This window comes from Lampris incognitus, chromosome 10, assembly GCF_029633865.1.
Source record: "Lampris incognitus isolate fLamInc1 chromosome 10, fLamInc1.hap2, whole genome shotgun sequence".
In the NCBI taxonomy this organism is placed as follows: Eukaryota; Metazoa; Chordata; class Actinopteri; order Lampriformes; family Lampridae; genus Lampris; species Lampris incognitus.
The window spans coordinates 20,336,552-20,357,680 of NC_079220.1; the positions used below are offsets into that span (position 1 = coordinate 20,336,552).

Below are 21,129 nucleotides of genomic sequence, written 5' to 3' on the forward strand. Positions count from 1 at the left end.
AAATTCCTCGTCCATATATCCAATTTTGTGTTGGACCTGTGATGGCCTGGCGGCCTGTCCAGGGTGTCTCCCCACTTGCCGCCCAATGACTGCTGGGATAGGCTCCAGCATCCCCGCAACCCTGAGAGCAGGATAAGCAGTTTGGATAATGGATGGATGGATACTTCACAGACCTAAACATCAAAAGCACTCCTGACACAGACAGTGAGTAAGAAGATGAAAAAGTCATTTTATGGACGGTCTATGAGCTCAGGCTGTTGAGGAACCTCACAGTCTGAGGAATGAAACTTGCATAGTCTAGTGGAGGCAGCACGGATGCTCCAATGCCTCCTTCCAGAGGGTAGGAGGGTGAAGTGGACGTGGGAAGGGTGGGTGGGGTCCTTCATGATGCTGAGAGCCTTTGGAGTGCACTGTGCGGCATATAGATAGCTTGGGTGGATGAGAGAGCAGTACCTATGATCTTTCCAGCTGTCTTCACTATCCACTGTCGGGAGTTTCTGTCGGGAGGCCTTGCAGTTCCCATGCCATACAGTGATACAGCTGGTCAGAATGTTCTCTATGGTGCCTCTGTAGAATGTAATGAGGATGGGTGTGGTGAGACTCACCTTCTTCAGACGCCGCAGGAAGTGAAGATGCTGCTGGGCCTTCTTGGAGAGTGCAGTGACATGTGAGGGCCAGGATAGGTCCTCTGTGATGTGAACTCCCAGAAACTTAACACTGCTGACTCTCTCCATGTCCTTACCATTGATGGTCAGAGGGATATGGTGGGCACTGGTCTTTCTAAAGTTAATAATAACCTCCTTAGTTTTTTTATATTTAGGGAGAGGTTGTTGTTTTTGCACCTTGCCATAAGTTGATCCACCTCCCCTCTGTACGATGATTCATCATTGTTGCTGATGAGACCTACCACTGTGGCATCATCAGCAAACTTTATAATGAGGTTGGAGGTGGATGATGCTGTGCAGTCATGAGTCAGCAGGGTGAAGAAGAGTGGACTGAGCACACAGCCCTGTGGAGAACCGGTGCTCAGTGTGATGGTCCTGGAGTTGATCTTGCCAATTTGCACTGACTGTGACCTCCCCATGAGGAAGTCCAGCACCCAGTTGCAGAGGGAGGTGTTAAGGCCCAGCTGGCTCAGCTTCTGATCAGTTGTTGTGGTATGATTGTGTTAAAAGTTGAGCTGAAATCAATGAACAACGTCCTCACATAGCTGTTCTTTCTCTCCAGGTGGGACAGGGCTGGATGAAGAGCAGAGCTTATGGCATCTTCTGTGGAGTAGTTAGTGCGGTAAGCAAACTGGAGAGGGTCCAGAGTGGAGGGGAGGCTGGACTTAATGTGCTTCATGACCAGCCTCTCAAAGCACTTCATGATGATGGGAGTCAGTGCAAAGCGGCAGTAGTCATTGTGGCAGGACACAGGGGATTTCTTTGACACTGTGGTGGTAGACTTGAAACACATGGGTATGCCTGCATGGGACAGCGAGATGTTGAAGATGTCAGCAAGGACATCTGCCAGCTGCTCAGCACAGTCCCTGATGGCTTGGCCTGGGATTCTGTCTGGACCCCACAACTTTGTGTGGGTTGACTGTGGATAGGGTCTTTCTCACATCATCTGTGGTCACCTGTAGAATCTGGTCATCCATCAGTGGATGTAATCTTCACCTACGCACGTTGTTCAGTCTCCCATATCAGGCATAGAAGTCATTCAGTGCATTTGGGAGGGTGGGGGCACCACCACAGTTCTGAAGAGGAGACTTGTAGCTAGTGAGGGCCTGGATGCTCTTCCACAAGCTCCATAAATCTCTGCTATCAGTAAAGTGGCTGTTGATTCTCTGTGCATATTGTGTTTTAGCCTCACTGATGCCACATGGCATGTTGGCCCTTGCTGTCTTGAGGGCTGCCTTATCACCAGATCTGAATACAGCATTCCGGGTCCTCAGCAGTGCTCAAAATTCTGCTGTCAGCCAGGGTTTCTGGTTGGCCGGTGAAGAGATGGTTTTGGTGACTGTGACATCGTCTATACACTTATTGATGTAGGCTGTTACTATCACTGTGTGTTCCTCCAGATCAATGTACTCACCAGAGGAGGCTCATCATCATCATCAGTTCCGTAACCTATGGAGGTCGTAGAAGCACAGCTGATTCCTCAACAAGTTGAGTCATCATTGTGTTTCAGAAGGGGGAGTACCTGGTGGTCCCCATCTCCTCTCCAGGTATGGATGGCCGTTGGTTCACAGAGGAAGTCATCCATGCTTTGACAGGTTTTGCTTTTAGTCCTGCTGGGTGTCCACATACCCTCCTCACAGTTTAACGTCGTACCCAGGACAGAGGATGCTGTTGCTTTGAAAATGCCCCAGTTAGTGCTCTCAAAGTGGTCCTGAAGATTAGAGTTCATTAGGGAGCCGTGACATGGTTCTGTAAGATGAGGCTTCTAGCTCATTCTGACCCATTTTCAAAATGAATGATATATTTACAAATGATATATATTAAATGATATATTATAAAGCATTTGAGGCAGGATGTTTAAACATACACAACAGTAGTGGAGATCGTTCCTGAGAGAAACACTTGTAGAATTCTAACCATCAGAGCCACATGCTTTATTATTTGGGAATTGCTTCTATCGTCTCTTCAACAGAAATGTCTTTGTCTAGCTCCGCTACTACTTCACTGTTAAGATGAGGCATGTTCAGTTCAGAGAAAAATTACTTAGTTGCATCTGTGTCATGATTATCATTTGACTTATACAATTTTGAATAGAAATCCATACAACGTACATTTATTTCTTTAGGGTCAGTAAGGACAGCGCCCATGTCTGATTTTATTCTCAGTATTGCCCGAGGCTTGTGCCTGTCTCAGCCTTCGTGCCAACAATTTCTGAGGTTTGTCTCCTATTTCAAATTGCATCTGCTTAATTCTGTTCATCTGCTTACTAACCTGAGTGGATAGAATTGTACTGTACTCAACTCTTTGGGAGAGAATAGAATTCAATGTGTTGGTACCTGCTGAGGCTTTATTTGAACATTCTAGCTGAGAAACGGGTTTAGCCAACTCCACTAACTTCTTTTCCGTTTGTTCTCTCCTACTTCTTCATAGGACATGATGCTGCCTCTAAGCACTGTTTTGATGGATTCCCACAATAATGGATCATCCACATATCCTTTAATATTTGTTGCAATAATGTCAGGCAGCCTAACCAGCATATATATATATATATATATATATATATATATATATATATATATATATATATATATATATATATATATATATATATATATACACTACCGTTCAAAAGTTTGGGATCACCCAAACAATTTTGTGTTTTCCATGAAAAGTCACACTTATTCACCACCATATGTTGTGAAATGAATAGAAAATAGAGTCAAGACATTGACAAGGTTAGAAATAATGATTTGTATTTGAAATAAGATTTTTTTTACATCAAACTTTGCTTTCGTCAAAGAATCCTCCATTTGCAGCAATTACAGCATTGCAGACCTTTGGCATTCTAGCTGTTAATTTGTTGAGGTAATCTGGAGAAATTGCACCCCAGGCTTCCAGAAGCAGCTCCCACAAGTTGGATTGGTTGGATGGGCACTTCTTTGAGCAGATTGAGTTTCTGGAGCATCACATTTGTGGGGTCAATTAAACGCTCAAAATGGCCAGAAAAAGAGAACTTTCATCTGAAACTCGACAGTCTATTCTTGTTCTTAGAAATGAAGGCTATTCCATGCGAGAAATTGCTAAGAAATTGAAGATTTCCTACACCGGTGTGTACTACTCCCTTCAGAGGACAGCACAAACAGGCTCTAACCAGAGTAGAAAAAGAAGTGGGAGGCCGCGTTGCACAACTGAGCAAGAAGATAAGTACATTAGAGTCTCTAGTTTGAGAAACAGACGCCTCACAGGTCCCCAACTGGCATCTTCATTAAATAGTACCTGTTAGAGCCTGTTTGTGCTGTCCTCTGAAGGGAGTAGTACACACCGGTGTAGGAAATCTTCAATTTCTTAGCAATTTCTCGCATGGAATAGCCTTCATTTCTAAGAACAAGAATAGACTGTCGAGTTTCAGATGAAAGTTCTCTTTTTCTGGCCATTTTGAGCGTTTAATTGACCCCACAAATGTGATGCTCCAGAAACTCAATCTGCTCAAAGAAGTGCCCATCCAACCAATCCAACTTGAGGGAGCTGCTTCTGGAAGCGTGGGGTGCAATTTCTCCAGATTACCTCAACAAATTAACAGCTAGAATGCCAAAGGTCTGCAATGCTGTAATTGCTGCAAATGGAGGATTCTTTGACGAAAGCAAAGTTTGATGTAAAAAAAATCTTATTTCAAATACAAATCATTATTTCTAACCTTGTCAATGTCTTGACTCTATTTTCTATTCATTTCACAACATATGGTGGTGAATAAGTGTGACTTTTCATGGAAAACACGAAATTGTTTGGGTGATCCCAAACTTTTGAACGGTAGTATATATATATATATATATATATATATATATATATATATATATATATATATATATATATATAAAGTTTATCCTTTAAAATTGTGTTAGCAAACCTCCACAACACAATTTTAAAGGAGAAACTTTTTTTTAAAAAGAATTTATGTGTTATCAAATCTCCCTTCTCCTTGTCTACCTGCCTTGTTGTGGCAGAGAGGCTTCTGTGTCCTTACGATCCCGGGAGCTATGCCAGCAGGGGACTAGTGCCCCTGGCAGGTGCAACCAAGCTGGACAGGTCGTCGGGGGAGGGGCCAGACTAAAGGGTACACACATCAATTCCTGGTTAGCAGGGGACGGATGATGTCAGAAGGCGGCAGAAGCAGTTTTGGTAACGGCTTTAGTCACCACAGCTGTGGGCAGAATATTCCAATGGAACAATGGCCAGGGCCTCCGCACAGTACATGCACTGCCACTCCAGAAAGCAACAATGGCTACCTACTGGTTTTATTCTTTGCCCAAAACTCGCGCATGTCATGGTCAAAAATAAGAAAAACAACACATATTCGAAGTTGATTGAGCCTCCCAGGGTCAACCAGGAGTTTTCAGACATCCCAGAGAGGAGCGAATACAAGTAATGGCGAAGTAAAGCCAAACCCAGCAGGGAGCTCTACATCTGACCCCTGTAAGAACTCATCTCAAGAGAGAGGTCCCTCGCGTAGGAAACGCACAATTTTAAACGTAGGAACATGGAATGTTAGGACTTTATTGGACTCTGGAAAATTGTACCTGCTCTTAAAGGAATTAGAACACTTGAAAATGAACATTATAGGACTACCAGAGATCAGATGGAGTGGCAGCAGCCATTTTGAATCAAATTAACACTGCATCATATACAGTGGAAATGACAAGGGTGGACGTAATGGAGTGGCAATCATTTTAGATCCTAAAACTAAGAAAAGCATAATAAGCTATGACCCAGTATCTGACCGTATCCTTATGGTAAAGCTTGACACAAGACCAACAAAAACACTTATTCAAGTCTACACACCAACCTCTCAGAGTACAGAAGAAGAAGTAGAGGATTTTTATGACCAGCTACAAAACAGTCAAAGATTCCCTGAAGGACAAAGAGCCACTCATAATAATGGGAGATTTCAATGCAAAAGTTGGTGAAGGTGAACAGAGGAACAGCGGTCCTCTGTACGCTATACATGGATTTCACCTGATCAACAATCAAGAAACCTGATTGACTACATTTTGGTAAATAGAGGTTGGATGACATCTTTTCTCAACTGCAAAAATCGACCAGGTGCAGATTGTGAGACCGACCACATCTTGGTTTGTGCTAAAGTAAGAATCAAAACATTCAAAGCACAAGCAACAATGCCCACGCTAAGACATGATGTAGAAAAACTCAAAGATGTAAGCATAAAGATTAATTTCCAAATTAAGACAGAAAATAAGTTTGAAACTCTCCTCACGACCATCTCAGAAGAGACACCACCTGAGGAATAATGGCAAAGCATCAAATATATATATTTGCCCGCTGCAGACACAACATTAGGGAAAAAGAAACGAAACAAGACAAAGCCATGGATAAGCGATGAAACTAAAAACTGCAGAACAAAAGAGAAAGGCTAGAACAAGCAACAATTTAAAGGAATATAAGAATCTCAAAAGAAAAGTACTGCGACAGATTTGGTGAGATAAGCATACATGGCTGGAACAGGAATGCCAGAAGATTACAGAATTTGACAAAGAGAACAAATCAAAAGAATTCTTCAATCAAATCAAGTCTGTGAAATGAAAACCCTTTTCACCTAACCAACTATGTGTGAAGGACAAAGACAAGAACACTGAATTAAAATGAAAAAGTCATGAATAGATGGAAAGAATATGGAGAAGAGCTTTTTCACCTCCCACAAAATTAAGTCAGCCCAATCATAGCAGAAGTAAAAATAGAACTTGAACCTCTGCCACTTATGAACAAAATTGAGAATGCTATAAAACACCTTAAAGCAGGCAAATCACCAGGTTTAGACAACATACCTGCTGAACTAATTATACATTCTGGGAACTTAGGAAAACAGGCCATTCACCTGCCATGCACCAAAATTAGGCAAAAACAAGAGTGGCCACAAGAATGGAAAAAGCAAGAATTTATCATGCTCTACAAATCAGGCGACCCAAAGGAATGCTCAAATTACCAGACCATAGCTCTTATTAGCCACACAAGCAACATTTTACTTTACATCATTTTAAACAGACTGAAGAGCAAAATAGAGACTGCAATTGCAGAAGAAAAAGCTGCTTTCAGAGCTGGAAGAGGAACAGCTGATATAGTATGTGCATTACAAGTCCTCATTGAGAAGATTAACAAATGCAATGAAAAAGAGGGGTACATAGTTTTCATAGACTACAGTAAAGCTTTTGATAATGTAAGTCATGCAAAACTCTTTGACACAATGGAGAATATGGGCTTTCCACCTCACCTCATATCACTCATATAGCATCGCTATACAAAGACCAAGAAGCTGTTATCCATTTGAACAACAACCACACAAGCCCCTTCAAAATTCAAAATTCAAAAAGGTGTTCGTCATGGATGCATCCTCTCTCCTCATCTCTTCAGTATATGCACTGAACAGATCATAAGAGAAGCAGAAGTCGAGAAGTCAGGAATCAAAGTCGGAGGCAGGAAAATATCAAACCTGAGATATGCAGACGACACGGTTCTCTGTGGAAACCACCATCAAGAAATAACAAACCTCCTCGACAACGTAAACAACAAAGGCAAGCTAAAGAATATGAAATTAAACGCAAAAAAAGACCAACGTAATGCACATTGGGAAAGGCACATACCAACCCATCAAAATGGAAGGTGAAGAACTTGAAAGAGTTAAACACGTCAAATACCTGGGCTCCTTAAAATCTCATGATGGCTGCTGTTCCAAAGATATCCAACCACGTATTGCCATTGCAAAAACAAAAATTATCAAACTGAAAAATATCTGAAAAGACAAAGACCTATCCCACAAACTAAAAATAAAAATTCTAAAGGCAATAATATGGCCTACTGTGACATATGGGGCAGAAGGCTGGACATTGAGACAAAAAGATAAAGATAGAATACAATCTGCTGAAACGTGGTTCTACCGAAGACTCTTAAACATCAGCTGGCAAGAGAAAAGAACCAATCAACAACTGGGTGTCAAACGAGAACTATATGGTGTCATTGTTAAAAGAAAGACGAGCTTCTTTGGGCATTCTAGCCGTAACAAAAAATGCTGTCTCACAAGAGACATCATACAAGGGAAGATGGAGGGTAAACGAGGACGTGGCCGCCCCAGGATGACGTATATAGACAATTTAAAGGAATGGACAGGACACTCTATGGCTGAAACTTTCAGTGCTATAAGAGACAGGGACAGATGGGGCAACATCATCAAGCAGGCAGTGCGAGCAGCTAACGCGCACAAGGACAACTCTGGATGAGTGGAGTGGAGTGTATCAAATCTCCAGGTGCATTCACCTTTAGGGTTGTTAAATCTAATATGGAGTGACATGGGAGCATGATCACTTATCAAGATATTGTGGTATTGTGCGGTTGCCACACTGGAGATCAGTTTAGATTCTAACAGCATGAAGTCAATCCTAGAGTAGGATTTATGAACTGGAGAGAAACAAATAATAATCTCTAGTAGCAGTGTTAAGTAGTCTCCACACCTGATGGTATTGATATAAAAAAAGAATGCTTCTATGCACCCTATGCATTGCCTTTGTGCACTGCCTGTTGACACCTATGTCCTATCAGACCTGAACCTAGTTTTTTGGCACTTACTTGCATTGTCGCCTCCTGACTAGACCCTTGCTTGTGTTGCATTAACTCTCACATGTACGTCGCTTTGGATAAAAGCGTCTGCTAAGTGACATTGTAAATAGCCTCCAAATGTTGACTAAACTTACTGTTCACAGATGACCTTGATGATTGTTTATCCAGTAAAGTGTCCATAATATGATTGAAATCCCCTCTGATTATAATGTTTGTGTCACCAACATCTGGAATTCTATTCAAAACTGTCTGAAAAAGTGCCGGTCATCAATGTTTGGACCATAAGCATTTATCAGCATGACGGGAACACAGTTGAGTGTCCCTGATAGAACTATAAATCTGCTATTTGGATCCCTGACTGTACACCTATGATCAAATGACAATTTTTTCTTAATAATAATGGCTACCCCTCTGGCTCTGGCACAGAAGTTTGACTGGTATATTTGTGATCCCCATCCCATGCGTAATTTGTCTCTAGCTGTATTCTTAATAGTTGTTTTTTTTCCTGAAGATACATAACATCGGCTTTCAAGCTTTTCTGTGTGCCATTATCTTCCCTCTTTTAACTGCGCGATTTAATCCTCTTATGTTCCAGCTCACTATCCTTGTGATGTTGCCGTTATTCAGTGGCATGACATATCCCCAGGTTTATGTAATAAACGAAAATTGCATCAAGTTGTACTGTAAACAATCTGCCATCAAAATACAAGAGCATGTGAACTGCTCCATGTGAACAACATAAACTTAAACTAAACATAAACACTCTGGTTCTCTGGGACCCACTGCCTCCCTCCTCCCATCCCCCTCAGAACCAACACCCCCAAGTCCAAACCTTTTCTGAGCTTGTAACATACCATGACAATCTGTATACGTGTCTGCTTCCTCCTGTCCTGACGAACATGAGAAGTAAACAAACTGAGCAAGTTGAAACACTGCAACTGTGTTCATTCATGTTCGCCTAATGTGAACGTTAGCTGCGTCTTTATCCTTGACCACGGCTAGCTGGGCAAGCCCGGCACTTGCTTCTCATCCAGAAACTTCACAGCATCCTTCTGATTGTTGAATGTGCGCTTTTCTGCTGGATGACGGAATCCGCATCTCACATCTGCAGACCTATATCTGGTCCTGATGTTATCAAACTGCTGTCGTTTCATCACTGCTGGACCCAGGTCTGGGAAAATAAAGATTCAGTCCACCTTCGTTTGAGGTTGCTCTTTGCTCTACACCATCCAGTGACTGTTTCAAACCAGTATTGGATGAGCTGAGCAGCTAAAACTTTGAGTTGACATTTTGATTCAGCCGACTGATAGCAGCCATGATGTCAGTCGTTGTCGGTGCCTCGTTTGGCGCTGTAGCTTGATAGCTGCTAGCATCCATCAGGTTGTTGTTAGCTTTCTCCTCACCACTGGTTTCCTCTGTTGTACCTTGTTTTTTTGGTATTTTTGGCTTTATTTGATTTCCCCATGGCTCTGATGCACATCTGCAACTTTTATTGTCAAGTTTTGCAACCGTCTCATGGTGAAATGTATTCTTAAATTGTACACTTTTGGAGGAGAAAGTGAAGCCTCTCAAAACATGACTATCTCTTCTTGCACTTGACTGGAAGTCCCTTTTGCCGCTTCTTAAATCTGCTGTCTTCATGTCTTCCTTGGCTCATTATGTCCCACCCCACTCTTACACCCACTGGGTGCACTCTTCAGTTCTATGCACACATACATAGACACATATGAAAGAAGGAAATCAAGCAGGTAGACTATTTGCTCGTATTTCAATAGACAAAAATGTGTGTGTGTGTGTGTGTGTGTGTGTGTGTGTGTGTGTGTGTGTGTGTGTGTGTGTGTGTGTGTGTGTGTGCACATTTGTGACAAATCTGTGTACTACCGATTGGCAGACAACAATCATTTTATTTTAGATTTAAAACACACTGTTATTATGTTCACATGCACGCACGCACGCACGCACACACACACACGCACACACACAATAGTCATTCTGTGTGCTGTAAGAGCATCAGCTCTTGCCAAGTGTGTGTGGGTGTGTGTGTGTAAGCGCGCACGTGTGTGTGTGCTGATTGTTTGCCTGTTTGTGTACTTAAGTGTGTGTGTCTGAACATCCTTACGGGGTGTTGTAAATACACAGTAAACTGACAGCTGTTTGCCAATCTGCAGTGTAGTTTTTCTGTCCACCTAAATGCATTTCTGGTGGAAGTCAGGGATCTCAAGATGTGGCTTATCACTCAAAACAGGACATGCAGCTGGGAGGAGAAATTGCAGTCTGGGCTCTTGTGTGTAAACCTTGGCTCTCTCATCTAATTTTCATTCTTAAAAGAGTAAAGTACAATCTAGCTGTACTGGCAACAGTAGTTCTTGTTATGGAGAAGTAGAACAGGTTAATAGAAGTAATAGTTGTGGTTTTAGTAGTGATAATAGTTGTGGCTATCGCAGTTATAATAATTGTAGTATTAAGTCAAACTAGTAATAGCTATATAAGTACTGGTAATTGTCGTGTATGAAACACTAATATTGTTCGAAACTGTTTAAGTAGATAACTGGAAAGTGCACACGGCAGACTTATGACAGTAACGTAGTTTCTTTATTCTTACGCTGTAACAACCTAGCTATCCCGAGTAGAGCGGAGTACCAAGAGAGCGCCCTGGTGGCGATTCTGCCTTATATACCCTTCAGGAACAACCAATAGCTGACCTCCACCTCATTCAGCACCAATCACATTTGAATGTGCACATTCAAAACCAACCAACCCACACTGGTTAATATTCTGTGTTGGGAACACCACAGCTCCTCTCCTGTAAATTCAAACTTCTTTTTTTTTCTTTCTAGGATTCTAACATATCCTTTTTGCTCTTAAGCTCATAACCATGTACAGTATTTCTGCAACAGTAACCATACATTACATTACAGATTTATTTTCTCTTTTTTTTTTTCAATAACCAATCTGCATGTCAGTCACAAGTTCAGTCTATCAGGAGGACGTCTGTCTCTCACAGGATGAGTGTTCCTTTCCACAACTGGCGGTGGTGGTTCTACAGGTCGTTCTTCCACAACCTGTGGTTCAGGATGTTCTGACACATCAGTGTCTGCATTGAAATCATCAATTTCCCAAGAAGCTCTATCACAAGAGTCCATTTGAGTCTGATTTGGATTTCCCTTGACACCCAACATCTGGTTCACATGTCTTTTCACACAATTTCCATTTACTTCAACACTGTATGTGACAGGACCCAACACTTCACTTATAACTCCATTCAACCATTTCTCCCCTCCCCTGTAATTTTTTACCAACTCGTGTTGACCAACCTTAAAAGACCTAACACGGGGAAGATTTGGTTCAGACTCGGTCTGCATTCTCTGAGAGAACTTTGGTTTGATAAGACACAACCTGGTTCGCACCTGTCTTCTCAGAAATAGCTCAGCTGGGGTCTTTCTTGTCTTAGTATGGGGTGTGTTTCTGTACCCAATCAGAAAATTTGCTACACAGTGCTCAAGCGTCATACCACCAATGGCTCTATTCTTTGCAAGGGATTTCTTAAGATTTTGGACCAATCTTTCAGCTAAACCATTACTTGCAGGATGGTATGCAGGTGACTTGATGTGTTTTACTCCATTTTTCGTCAAAAATGACTCAAACTCTTGCGATACGAACTGAGGTCCATTATCAGTTACAACCTCTTTAGGCAACCCATAACCTGCAAATAAATTTCTCATTGCTTCAATTGTCTTAGATCAGGGGTGCCCACTACGTCGATCGCGATCGACCAGTAGATCGCGAAGGCAGTGCTGGTAGATCTCCATGACATTCCAAAAAAACTTTTTTTCCCCAAGACATTAGCCTATCATCTGTCCTCCATTTGGCATTTGCCTTTTGATTGACGTAAAGGACGGCCAGTCTGCTGTTGCCTAAAACCAAAGATTCTAGAGCGGAACCTAAAACTTTGTTACATTAGGTTACCATAACAACCAGAGCCCTTCTCGAACATACCTTGAAGTTCACATGCCCACAACGTGTGCTAACGCAGAACTGCATCGAGCTAGCTAGTTCAACTCTCTAAAAAAAATTCTACTAAAAAGTGAAACAAAACAATAATGAGTGGGGGAGCCGGACCTAGCAAGAAACAAAAAACGGACCATTTCCATGTGGAATGAGAGGAGGACTTTTTTTTCACCATGTCTTATTCCAAATGCGTTTGTCTCATCTGTCAGTCTAGCATTGCTATCCCAAAGAAAGGAAATGTGGAGAGGCACTTTCGAACTGTTCATAAAAACTATGACAATGACTTCCCTCCGAAAAGCGAGCTGAGAAAGAGAAAGGTAAGGGAACTAAAATCGCAGTTAATCGTCCAGCAGTCACTTTTCACACAGCCGAATTCAAAGGCAAAGGCAGCCACCGAAGCATCTTTACGGGTGAGTCACTCCATCATTAAGCATAAGAAAGCCTTCCAAGGTGGAGAGATGATGAAAGAGGCCTTCCTTGAGGCAGCAGATTCATTGTTTCGGGACTTTAAAAACAAATCAGAAATAATATCTTCAATCAAAGCTCTCCAGTTATCAAGAAATTCTGTCACAAGGCGCTGTGAAGGGATGGGCGATGATTTGACACAGCAGCTTTGGAGGGACATCGTGGACTGCGAGTGTTTCTCACTACAATTGGACGAGTCTACGGACATAAGTGATACGACCCAATTGTGCATTTTCATTCGCATGGTGTTTCAAGATATGACCACAAAAGAGGAGCTGTTAACAATACTACCCATGAAGGAACACACGCGGGGAGAGGACATTTTTCAGATCTTCAAAAACTTTGTGGATAAAATCCAGCTCCCAGTGTGTAAACTGGTGTCAATCACCACGGACGGTGCGCCTGCTATGGTGGGCCGCTCGAATGGATTTATTGCCAAGTGCAGGGAGGACAATGCTTTCCCTGACTTCCTTAATTACCATTGCATAATACACCAACAAGCATTATGCGCAAAAATGCTAAACATGAAAGAGATCATGGATGTGGCAACCAAAATCGCCTGTTCTATTCGAGCGAGGTCTCTTCAAAGACGGTTGTTTCGTACACATTTGGAAGAGGCCGACTGTAACTACTCTGACCTCTTGCTACACACTGACGTGAGAAGGCTTAGTAAAGGGAGATTCTTGCAGAGATTTCGAGAGCTGTCTGGAGATTAAGGAGTTTCTCCTTATCACTAAACATGCGGAACACAAGCAACTTAATGACAATCAGTGGCTGCTAGACTTGGCGTTTTTAACTGCATAAGGCACGTTTCTAGGCTTACAGAACTTCGGCACTGCATCTGAAACGACATGTAGTCTGGCTTCAATACCTTTTAACTTGCCTAACTCAGGTTTGAACACTGATGCATGTCTGGCACACACATCATCCATTGTATCAGGAGCAACTCTGTTGACTCTTGACCAGTCTAACTTTAATTGACTTATCCAGTCTCTGCCCATTAATGCAGGACCTCTTCCTTTCACGACTAGTAGTTCTAGCTTTTCTGAGCGTTCCTTGCATTTCACCTTTGCTGCGAATTTTCCTATCAACGGCAATGATTCTCACTGTAGGTTTTCAGCACACAATTTGCAGGACTAAGTTTCACATCTTTAAACCTGCGTTTAAGTAGAGTTTCAGATATCACTGACACGGCTGCGCCAGTGTCTACCTCCATTTTCACCCTTGTACCATTTACACTGACATACACATAGTAGGGTTTCACAATGTCACCTTTACCCGTGTCCATTGCAAAAAGTTCGGCCCCTCCACTGTCCAATGTCTGACCAGTGTCAATGTTCTGTACAGCATCCACCATGCACCTTGTCGGCACACAGCAGTCATCTCTGGCACTGCAGAGCTGAGGCTGGATAGGATCTCCATCTACCCGAAGACTGTGAGCGTTGCTCTGGTCCACGTGCTTGAGAGCGTGGCAACATTCCAAATGCCTGGTCCCTTTCGATGCCTTGACATAGCTTCCTTCTTTAGGTGAACGGCATGCTTTTGCGATGTGTCCCTTTTTCTTGCACTGGTGACACTCTGCGTCCTTGAACCTGCATTCATCCGGTCTGTGGCCTTTTCCATTGCAGCGATAGCAGGGCTTTCCATTAGCTGTAGACTTTACCGTAGCCTCTCTATGCTTTATGTTAGCCTTCTTTTCTACCACATTAGCTTTATAGCTTTTCTGTGCAAACTGTTGCGCACTGTTGCCTTTTGTTACCTCAAAAGAAAGCGCCATTTCAACTGCGAGCTGTAACGTTAAGTCTTTTGTGTGAGCAGCATTGAGTAACCGATCTCTTAGCTCACTGCTCTTAACTCCACAGACAAACCTATCACGCAGTGCTTCATCTAAAAATGTTCCAAATTTGCATGTGGCTGCTAACTTTCTCAAACTTGCAATGTACTCACTTATTGTTTCGTTTTCCTTTTGGTTTCTTCCATGAAACTTGCATCTCTCGGCAATAAAGTTGGTTTTTGGGATGTAGTGCTTTCCTACCATTCCCACCAGTACTTCATATGTTTTACCCGATGGCTTATCTGGTGCACACAAATCCATCAGCAAGCTATGTGCCCTTTTTCCTACCACCGTAAGAAATACCGCTTTGGTTTTCTCATCTCGAGTGTCCAATCCATTTGTTGCGAAGTACTGCTCTAACCGCTGGCGATAACTATCAAAACTTTCCTCACTTTCCTCGAAGTGGAAATCTTCTGGCTTACCGAATGCCATCTTCTGTTCGACGGTCCTTTCACTCACCGAACGTCTCCCTGGTTGTTCGTCGTTTACTTCTGCCTCACTGGAGCTGCTTGACATGCTAACTCTGTGACTTCCAACTTAAACATCCCATCCTCGTCGCCAAACTGTCGTGTATGAAACACTAATATTGTTCTAAACTGTTTAAGTAGATAACTGGAAAGTGCACACGGCAGACTTATGACAGTAACGTAGTATATTTATTCTTACACTGTAACAACCTAGCTATCCCGAGTAGAGCGGAGTACCAAGAGAGCGCCCTGGTGGCGATTCTGCCTTATATACCCTTCAGGAACAACCAATAGCTGACCTCCACCTCATTCAGCACCAATCACATTTGAATGTGCACATTCAAAACCAACCAACCCACACTGGTTAATATTCTGTGTTGGGAACACCACAGTAATAGTATTACTTTTGAGCCACTGGGGGACCCAGCATTGGTAGTTTTAATTTCTTTCCTTCCTCAGGAATTTATCATTGCACGTTGCTCTGGAAAAGAAGCGTGTCGGATAAATAACAACCATCTAAAACTGTAACTGTGACATCTCTTGTCAAAGAAGTATGGCTGCATGGTGAAATGTTTGGCTGAATTCACCCTTAAAATGTTCAGCAGACAGAGTACTTACCATCAGCTAGGTAGCTTGGCTCCAGAGGAACTGCAGTATGGGCCTAGAGAGAGAGCGAGAGAGAGAGAGAACACAATTATTAAATAACAGAGCATAATGAATGAAAATGACAATATTACATGCCTATTTACGTAAACATGGGGAGAATCTTAAACAGCTGTTTGCTCTTGTAAGAGTCTGTACACTACGGCAGTGCTGTTGCAGCTTAATTTCAATTAGGTTGTTGACATTCACAGATACAAAGGGACAGAGAATGAAAGACTGAGACAACTACAGAGATTAGAGAGAGAGAGAGAGAGAAATGAAGAGATGGTGATGTACAGAGAGAGAGAGAGAGAGAGAGAGAGAGAGAGAGAGAGAGAGAGAGAGAGAGAGAGAGAGAGAGGAAAGATAGAGATAGATAAATGATTAAAGAGACAATGAAAGTGCGATAGAGGCAGCATTCTGGGAGAGAGAGACATGTGAAGGTGGTGTCTGAGAGAAAGTGAGACAGGTCACACTGAGAGTAAATAGAGAACACCAGGAGCAGACGAGACAAAAAGAAAGGGAGAAAAGTCAGTCTTATTTTTCTCTTTCTCACACTCACACTCACACACACACCCACACACACACACGACTTCACCTGACCTGCTACTCACATTACTCTCAAGAGAGACAGGCTGCAAGACGATAGGCAAGATTGCTGTCATCCAGTCGTACACAAAAAAATGCGAGTTAAAGCGCCGTGATCATGTTTGGGTGGATGTGTTTTTGTGTCTCTTGTGTTGCACTGTGTGTGAGAGGGCTGTGTTGTAATGTAGTGAGTGAAGGCACATCAGGAAAGATTTGACTTTGTATCACAGTGTTTGGATGAAGTGTGAGAAAGCACAATGAAGGATTCGTGGACCTTTGTCTGTGTGTGTGTGTGTGTGTGTGTGTGTGTGTGTGTGTGTGTGTGTGTGTGTTCGGAGTCAGTGGCGCTGATGAAAGACAGGAGGCGGAGCTGGAGGTGGCAGAGTTGAAGATGCAAAGATTTTCATTGGGAGTGATGAAGGACAGGATTAGAAATAATTGTATTAGAGGGACAGCTCAGGTTGGACGGTTTGGAGACAAAGCAAGAGAGGCAAGCTTGAGATGGCTTGGACATGTGTGGAGGAGGGATGCTGGGTATAATGGGAGAAGGATGCTGAATATGGAGCTGCCAGGGAAGAGGAAAAGAGGAAGGCCGAAGCGGAGGTTTACGGATGTGACAGAGGAAGATGCAGAGGACAGGAAGAGATGGAAACAGATGATCTGCTGTGGCGACCCCTAACGGGAACAGCCGAAAACAGTAGTAGTAGTGTGTGTATGTGTGTGTGCACGTATGTGCACACAACATTCTGTGGAAGGAAAAGTGTGATGCAAGTGTGCTTGTGTGTGTCAGAGAGAGTGAGTGATCACACTCTTTATGCAAGTGTGTCTGAGGTGTGTGTACGTGCCACTCCGAAACCTCCACCCGTATCGCTCTCCCTTTTTACCTCGCTTCATGTTATCATTCAGACACAGCTGTCCCTCTCTCTTGCTGTTCATCTCTCTTAATGTCTGCCACCCCTGACCTTCTCCAGTGTGAGTGTGAACTCAGCAGTCTGCTGCGTGCACATACGGCTGCTGTGCTTTCCAAACAGGTGGAGGAAGGCATCGGCACACCTCCTCTCAAACAGCAGTCACTTTTCCTCGCCTTGGAGTCGCAGCTTAAATTAATCAAAACAACAGCCTGTTGTCTGTTCTTGCGAACCCCCCCCCCCCCATTTTGATACACAGCTGTGTCTCGTTTCTCTTTTTCATCATCTTTTTCAAACCTTTGTTTATTCTGCAAAGGCTCGCTCAGCAGGCCTCCTCCTCCTCCTCCCTCGCACACACACCTGGGATCTGCTCTGTAGTACTGAAGTTCAGGACGTCGTGTGGAGACAATAGACTTTTACCACGGATTCTAACACCGGTGCAGGTAACACTTGGAGGCTGTTTACCGGTGAAGTGCACAAGTAAACGGTGTTTTAGACTTTTCACTATGTTCCCCAGAAAAGACCTGCATAATTAGTTTGACATCGGGGAACTGAAACCAGAGCAAGTGTTTTCTGTTGAACACATTTCGCTGAGACACATCCTGCCTTCCCCGCAGAGGGAATAGCAGTTATAGGAACAGAGCGGTGTAGGCGAGATACCCAGTGAAAATTTGCCACAAAATTTATCTCTTAGTTATGTGGTTTTAACAAGTAGTTCATTTGGAAAATATCACAAGAGCTGTTAACATGACACATCATGTATCGGTGTGTGTGCGTTTGTCTATGCGCACATGCACACTCAGACTCACTCACTAAGATATTCTTAAAAAAAGGTGTCCTATGGAGGATTCAAGCTATTTCACTCTGGGGTGGGAACAACCCCACCAGACCAGAGGGCAAGTCCATCACTTTCCCTCCCTATTGTGTGATTTTACTATTTCTCATTTCAACATGCAAGACGCAAGAACAGGGGAGTCTATGCATCAGCAAAACATGTCCCAAGGGGAACACAGAAGCGCCTTCACCCCCACCCCCCTCCTGCAATTCTGAATTTTTGGTGATAAAAGATCTGTTATAGGATCATTTAATTGAAACAACTGTAGGTTTTGGTTTCGGGACTTCCGGAAAGATGGCGGAGAGAATAGGAGCAGAGTTAACTAACTCTCTCGAGTCGGTTAAAATAAACCCACAAAGTACATCTAACTCGACAGACAAAAGTAAGGTATGAGTAGTGGAAACAAGCAAAGAGGCTGCAAAAACAATAAAAAGTTGAAGAACAACCTGTAGTAATGGAAGAAATCTCTGAACACAAGGCTAGTGAACATGCAGTAGATGCAACGGGGAAGCGCAACGGGGAAAATGGATCGACAAGAGACCATACAGAGACAGTACAAGTTGGGGTTGCCACTATTAGCAAAGGTATAAAAGAGCCCAAACAAGAGTTATGACAGGAGCCAACCACATTTAAAGACAAACTAAAGACAGAGATGAAGAAATTACTAATCTCCGACAAGAAATACAATGTAAGCTCATTGAGAACAACGAGTTACAGACAAAAAAGGTGAGCATCGTCGAAGCCCAGGCACACAGCAGAATTGGAAGAGTGGAAGACAGCGGATGGTACAATGTCGGCGGTGTTAAAGCAGACACGTCAGACGCTAGGAAAAAAATAACTGACCTCGAAGGGAGATGATGGAGAAATAATATCTGAGGTTTCAGTTTACTGGAGGACACGGGAGGGAGCTCCACTATCAAATACCTGGAGCAACTCCTAAACACCAAACTCAAGTTGCCTGAAAGAACTAATCTCCAGATCCAACGAGCCCACAGAGCCCTCGCCCAAAAAACCAAGCCTGAGTCCTGCTCCCAGATCAATTGTGGTCAACTTTATACAGTTCAGATGAAAGAAATAATTTTGAAGAAAGCATGGCAGAAGAAGATGCATGAAGGGGGAAGACAAATCTTCTTTGGTCATGATTACCCTGCTGAAATTGTCCAGAAATGAAGGACATATGTGGGAATCAAAAAGGCGCTGAAGGATAAAGGAATCCGTTTTCAGACACAGCTCGCAAAAATACGGACACATTGGAAAAACGGAGTGAGGATATATCAAAGTGCCAAGGAAGCTGCATGGGACATAAAGGACAGAGGCTACACAGTGGACGTACCAGGAGGGGACACTGAGCCTGCGGTGGAGGGGAGGATGCAAGGAGTGTCGAAGCGGCAGCGAGTGAAGAGGAAGAATGGAGACGAGATAGAGCGCAACGAGTGAGAGAAAAGCTACAAAACTGATAACTTAAAAATGTTTTGCTTAAGGAAGGACGTAACACTGTGGATCAGGAACAAAACAGGTATAGTTTAAGGACCTAACCAACATGATTAGGTGGAGGAGAAGGGATGATGAAAAGATTTAAATGGGCAGACATCTCAACAAAGAGCATTTTTTTAAGCACTGAATGGATCTTTGTCCACATGCTGGATTAAAATGCCTATGATACGGAAGAATGGATCCACTGTGGGAATATTTCACATCTTTCAGACTTATTTAGTATATATATCACATTAAGAACTGTCTGACAGAGATCACTTTATTTAAATTGGACATGTCTAGACACTGTGGAACCCCACAATTTGTACATACTAGTTTTAGGTCTAGGGAGGGGCCCTCTTTAGAGATGATGATTTCTCCTTCACCCACCTACGGAGGTTTGGGGAGGAATGAAAGATTATTTCATATTTGGAAGTTTTCTATATTTCTTGTTTGTATTGAGTTATGATGATTATTTAGTTCAGAACTGTTTGGGAGCACATTCCCAAGGAGTAGCAAAACATAATGATGACTAACAATATCAAGATAATGTTGCTGAATGTAAATGATTTAAACACACCAATAAAAAGAGAAAGGGTTATGACAAAACTGAAAAGGGAAAAGGCAAAAACCATATTCCTCCAAGAGAGCCATTTATCCCAGTTAGAACATGGAAAACTAAAAAGGTATTTATAAAAAGGAATTTATATTACAGTGCATATAAAGGGACACAGAACAAACACAACCCAAATTGATAATGAAAATCAAGTCAAAGATAAAGAAGGAAGGTATATAATAGTAAAGGGAAAATTAGAAAATCAACCCAATGACAATGATAAATGTATATGCACCCCCAGAAAGTGGTAAATATTTTTTCAAGTCACTGTTTGAAGTCATAGCTGTAGAACCAGAGGGAACCTTAATTTGTGGGGCAGATTTAAATATTGGTATACATCACAGTATGGACACGAGTCTCAAAAGAACAAAATTGCAGTTAACAAGATTCATAAATATTTTATTGGAATAGATCTTGATGATAGATATATGGAGAAACCTACCTCCTTTGGAAAACGATTTTACACATTATTCAGCTGCTCATAAAGTCCACTCTAGGATAGACTTTTGTTATGAATGTAGGTGATAGCCAAAGAGTGAAGTAATGTAGGATTGGAGGGGCAGATGTGTTGGACCATCCACTCTATTTTAAAATATGCCTAAATAACAGAAAACAACCTACAGTATGGGGACTACTCAATGTGGGAATATTGAATAATGAACAAAGAATGGAGAAGGTAAAAGCAGAAATAAAAAGATACTAAAAGGAAAATAACAATGGAGCAGTAGCTCCAACAATATTTAGGGGGAAATAGATAGTTGAACCTGCACATGTAACAAGAGTTAAATTAGAGTCATACAGAAAATATACTGAGAGATTAAGGGAATTTAAGCAGGATTATCAGAATACAAATGATCCAAATGTATATTAAAAAACCAAGGTCTTGAAAACAAATATACACTACCGTTCAAAAGTTTGGGATCACCCAAACAATTTTGTGTTTTCCATGAAAAGTCACACTTATTCACCACCATATGTTGTGAAATGAATAGAAAATAGAGTCAAGAC

General features: G+C 42.4%; 1 protein-coding gene across 1 annotated transcript in view; it reads right to left on the reverse strand.

The window, feature by feature from the left end:
• Positions 1-21,129, reverse strand: part of jupb (junction plakoglobin b) — a 176,823-nt gene that overhangs the window by 15,748 nt on the left and 139,946 nt on the right. The window contains exon 15 of the mRNA XM_056287382.1: positions 15,678-15,720. Coding sequence (XP_056143357.1) covers positions 15,678-15,720 — 43 coding nt within the window. The remainder of the gene's footprint in view (positions 1-15,677; positions 15,721-21,129) is intronic.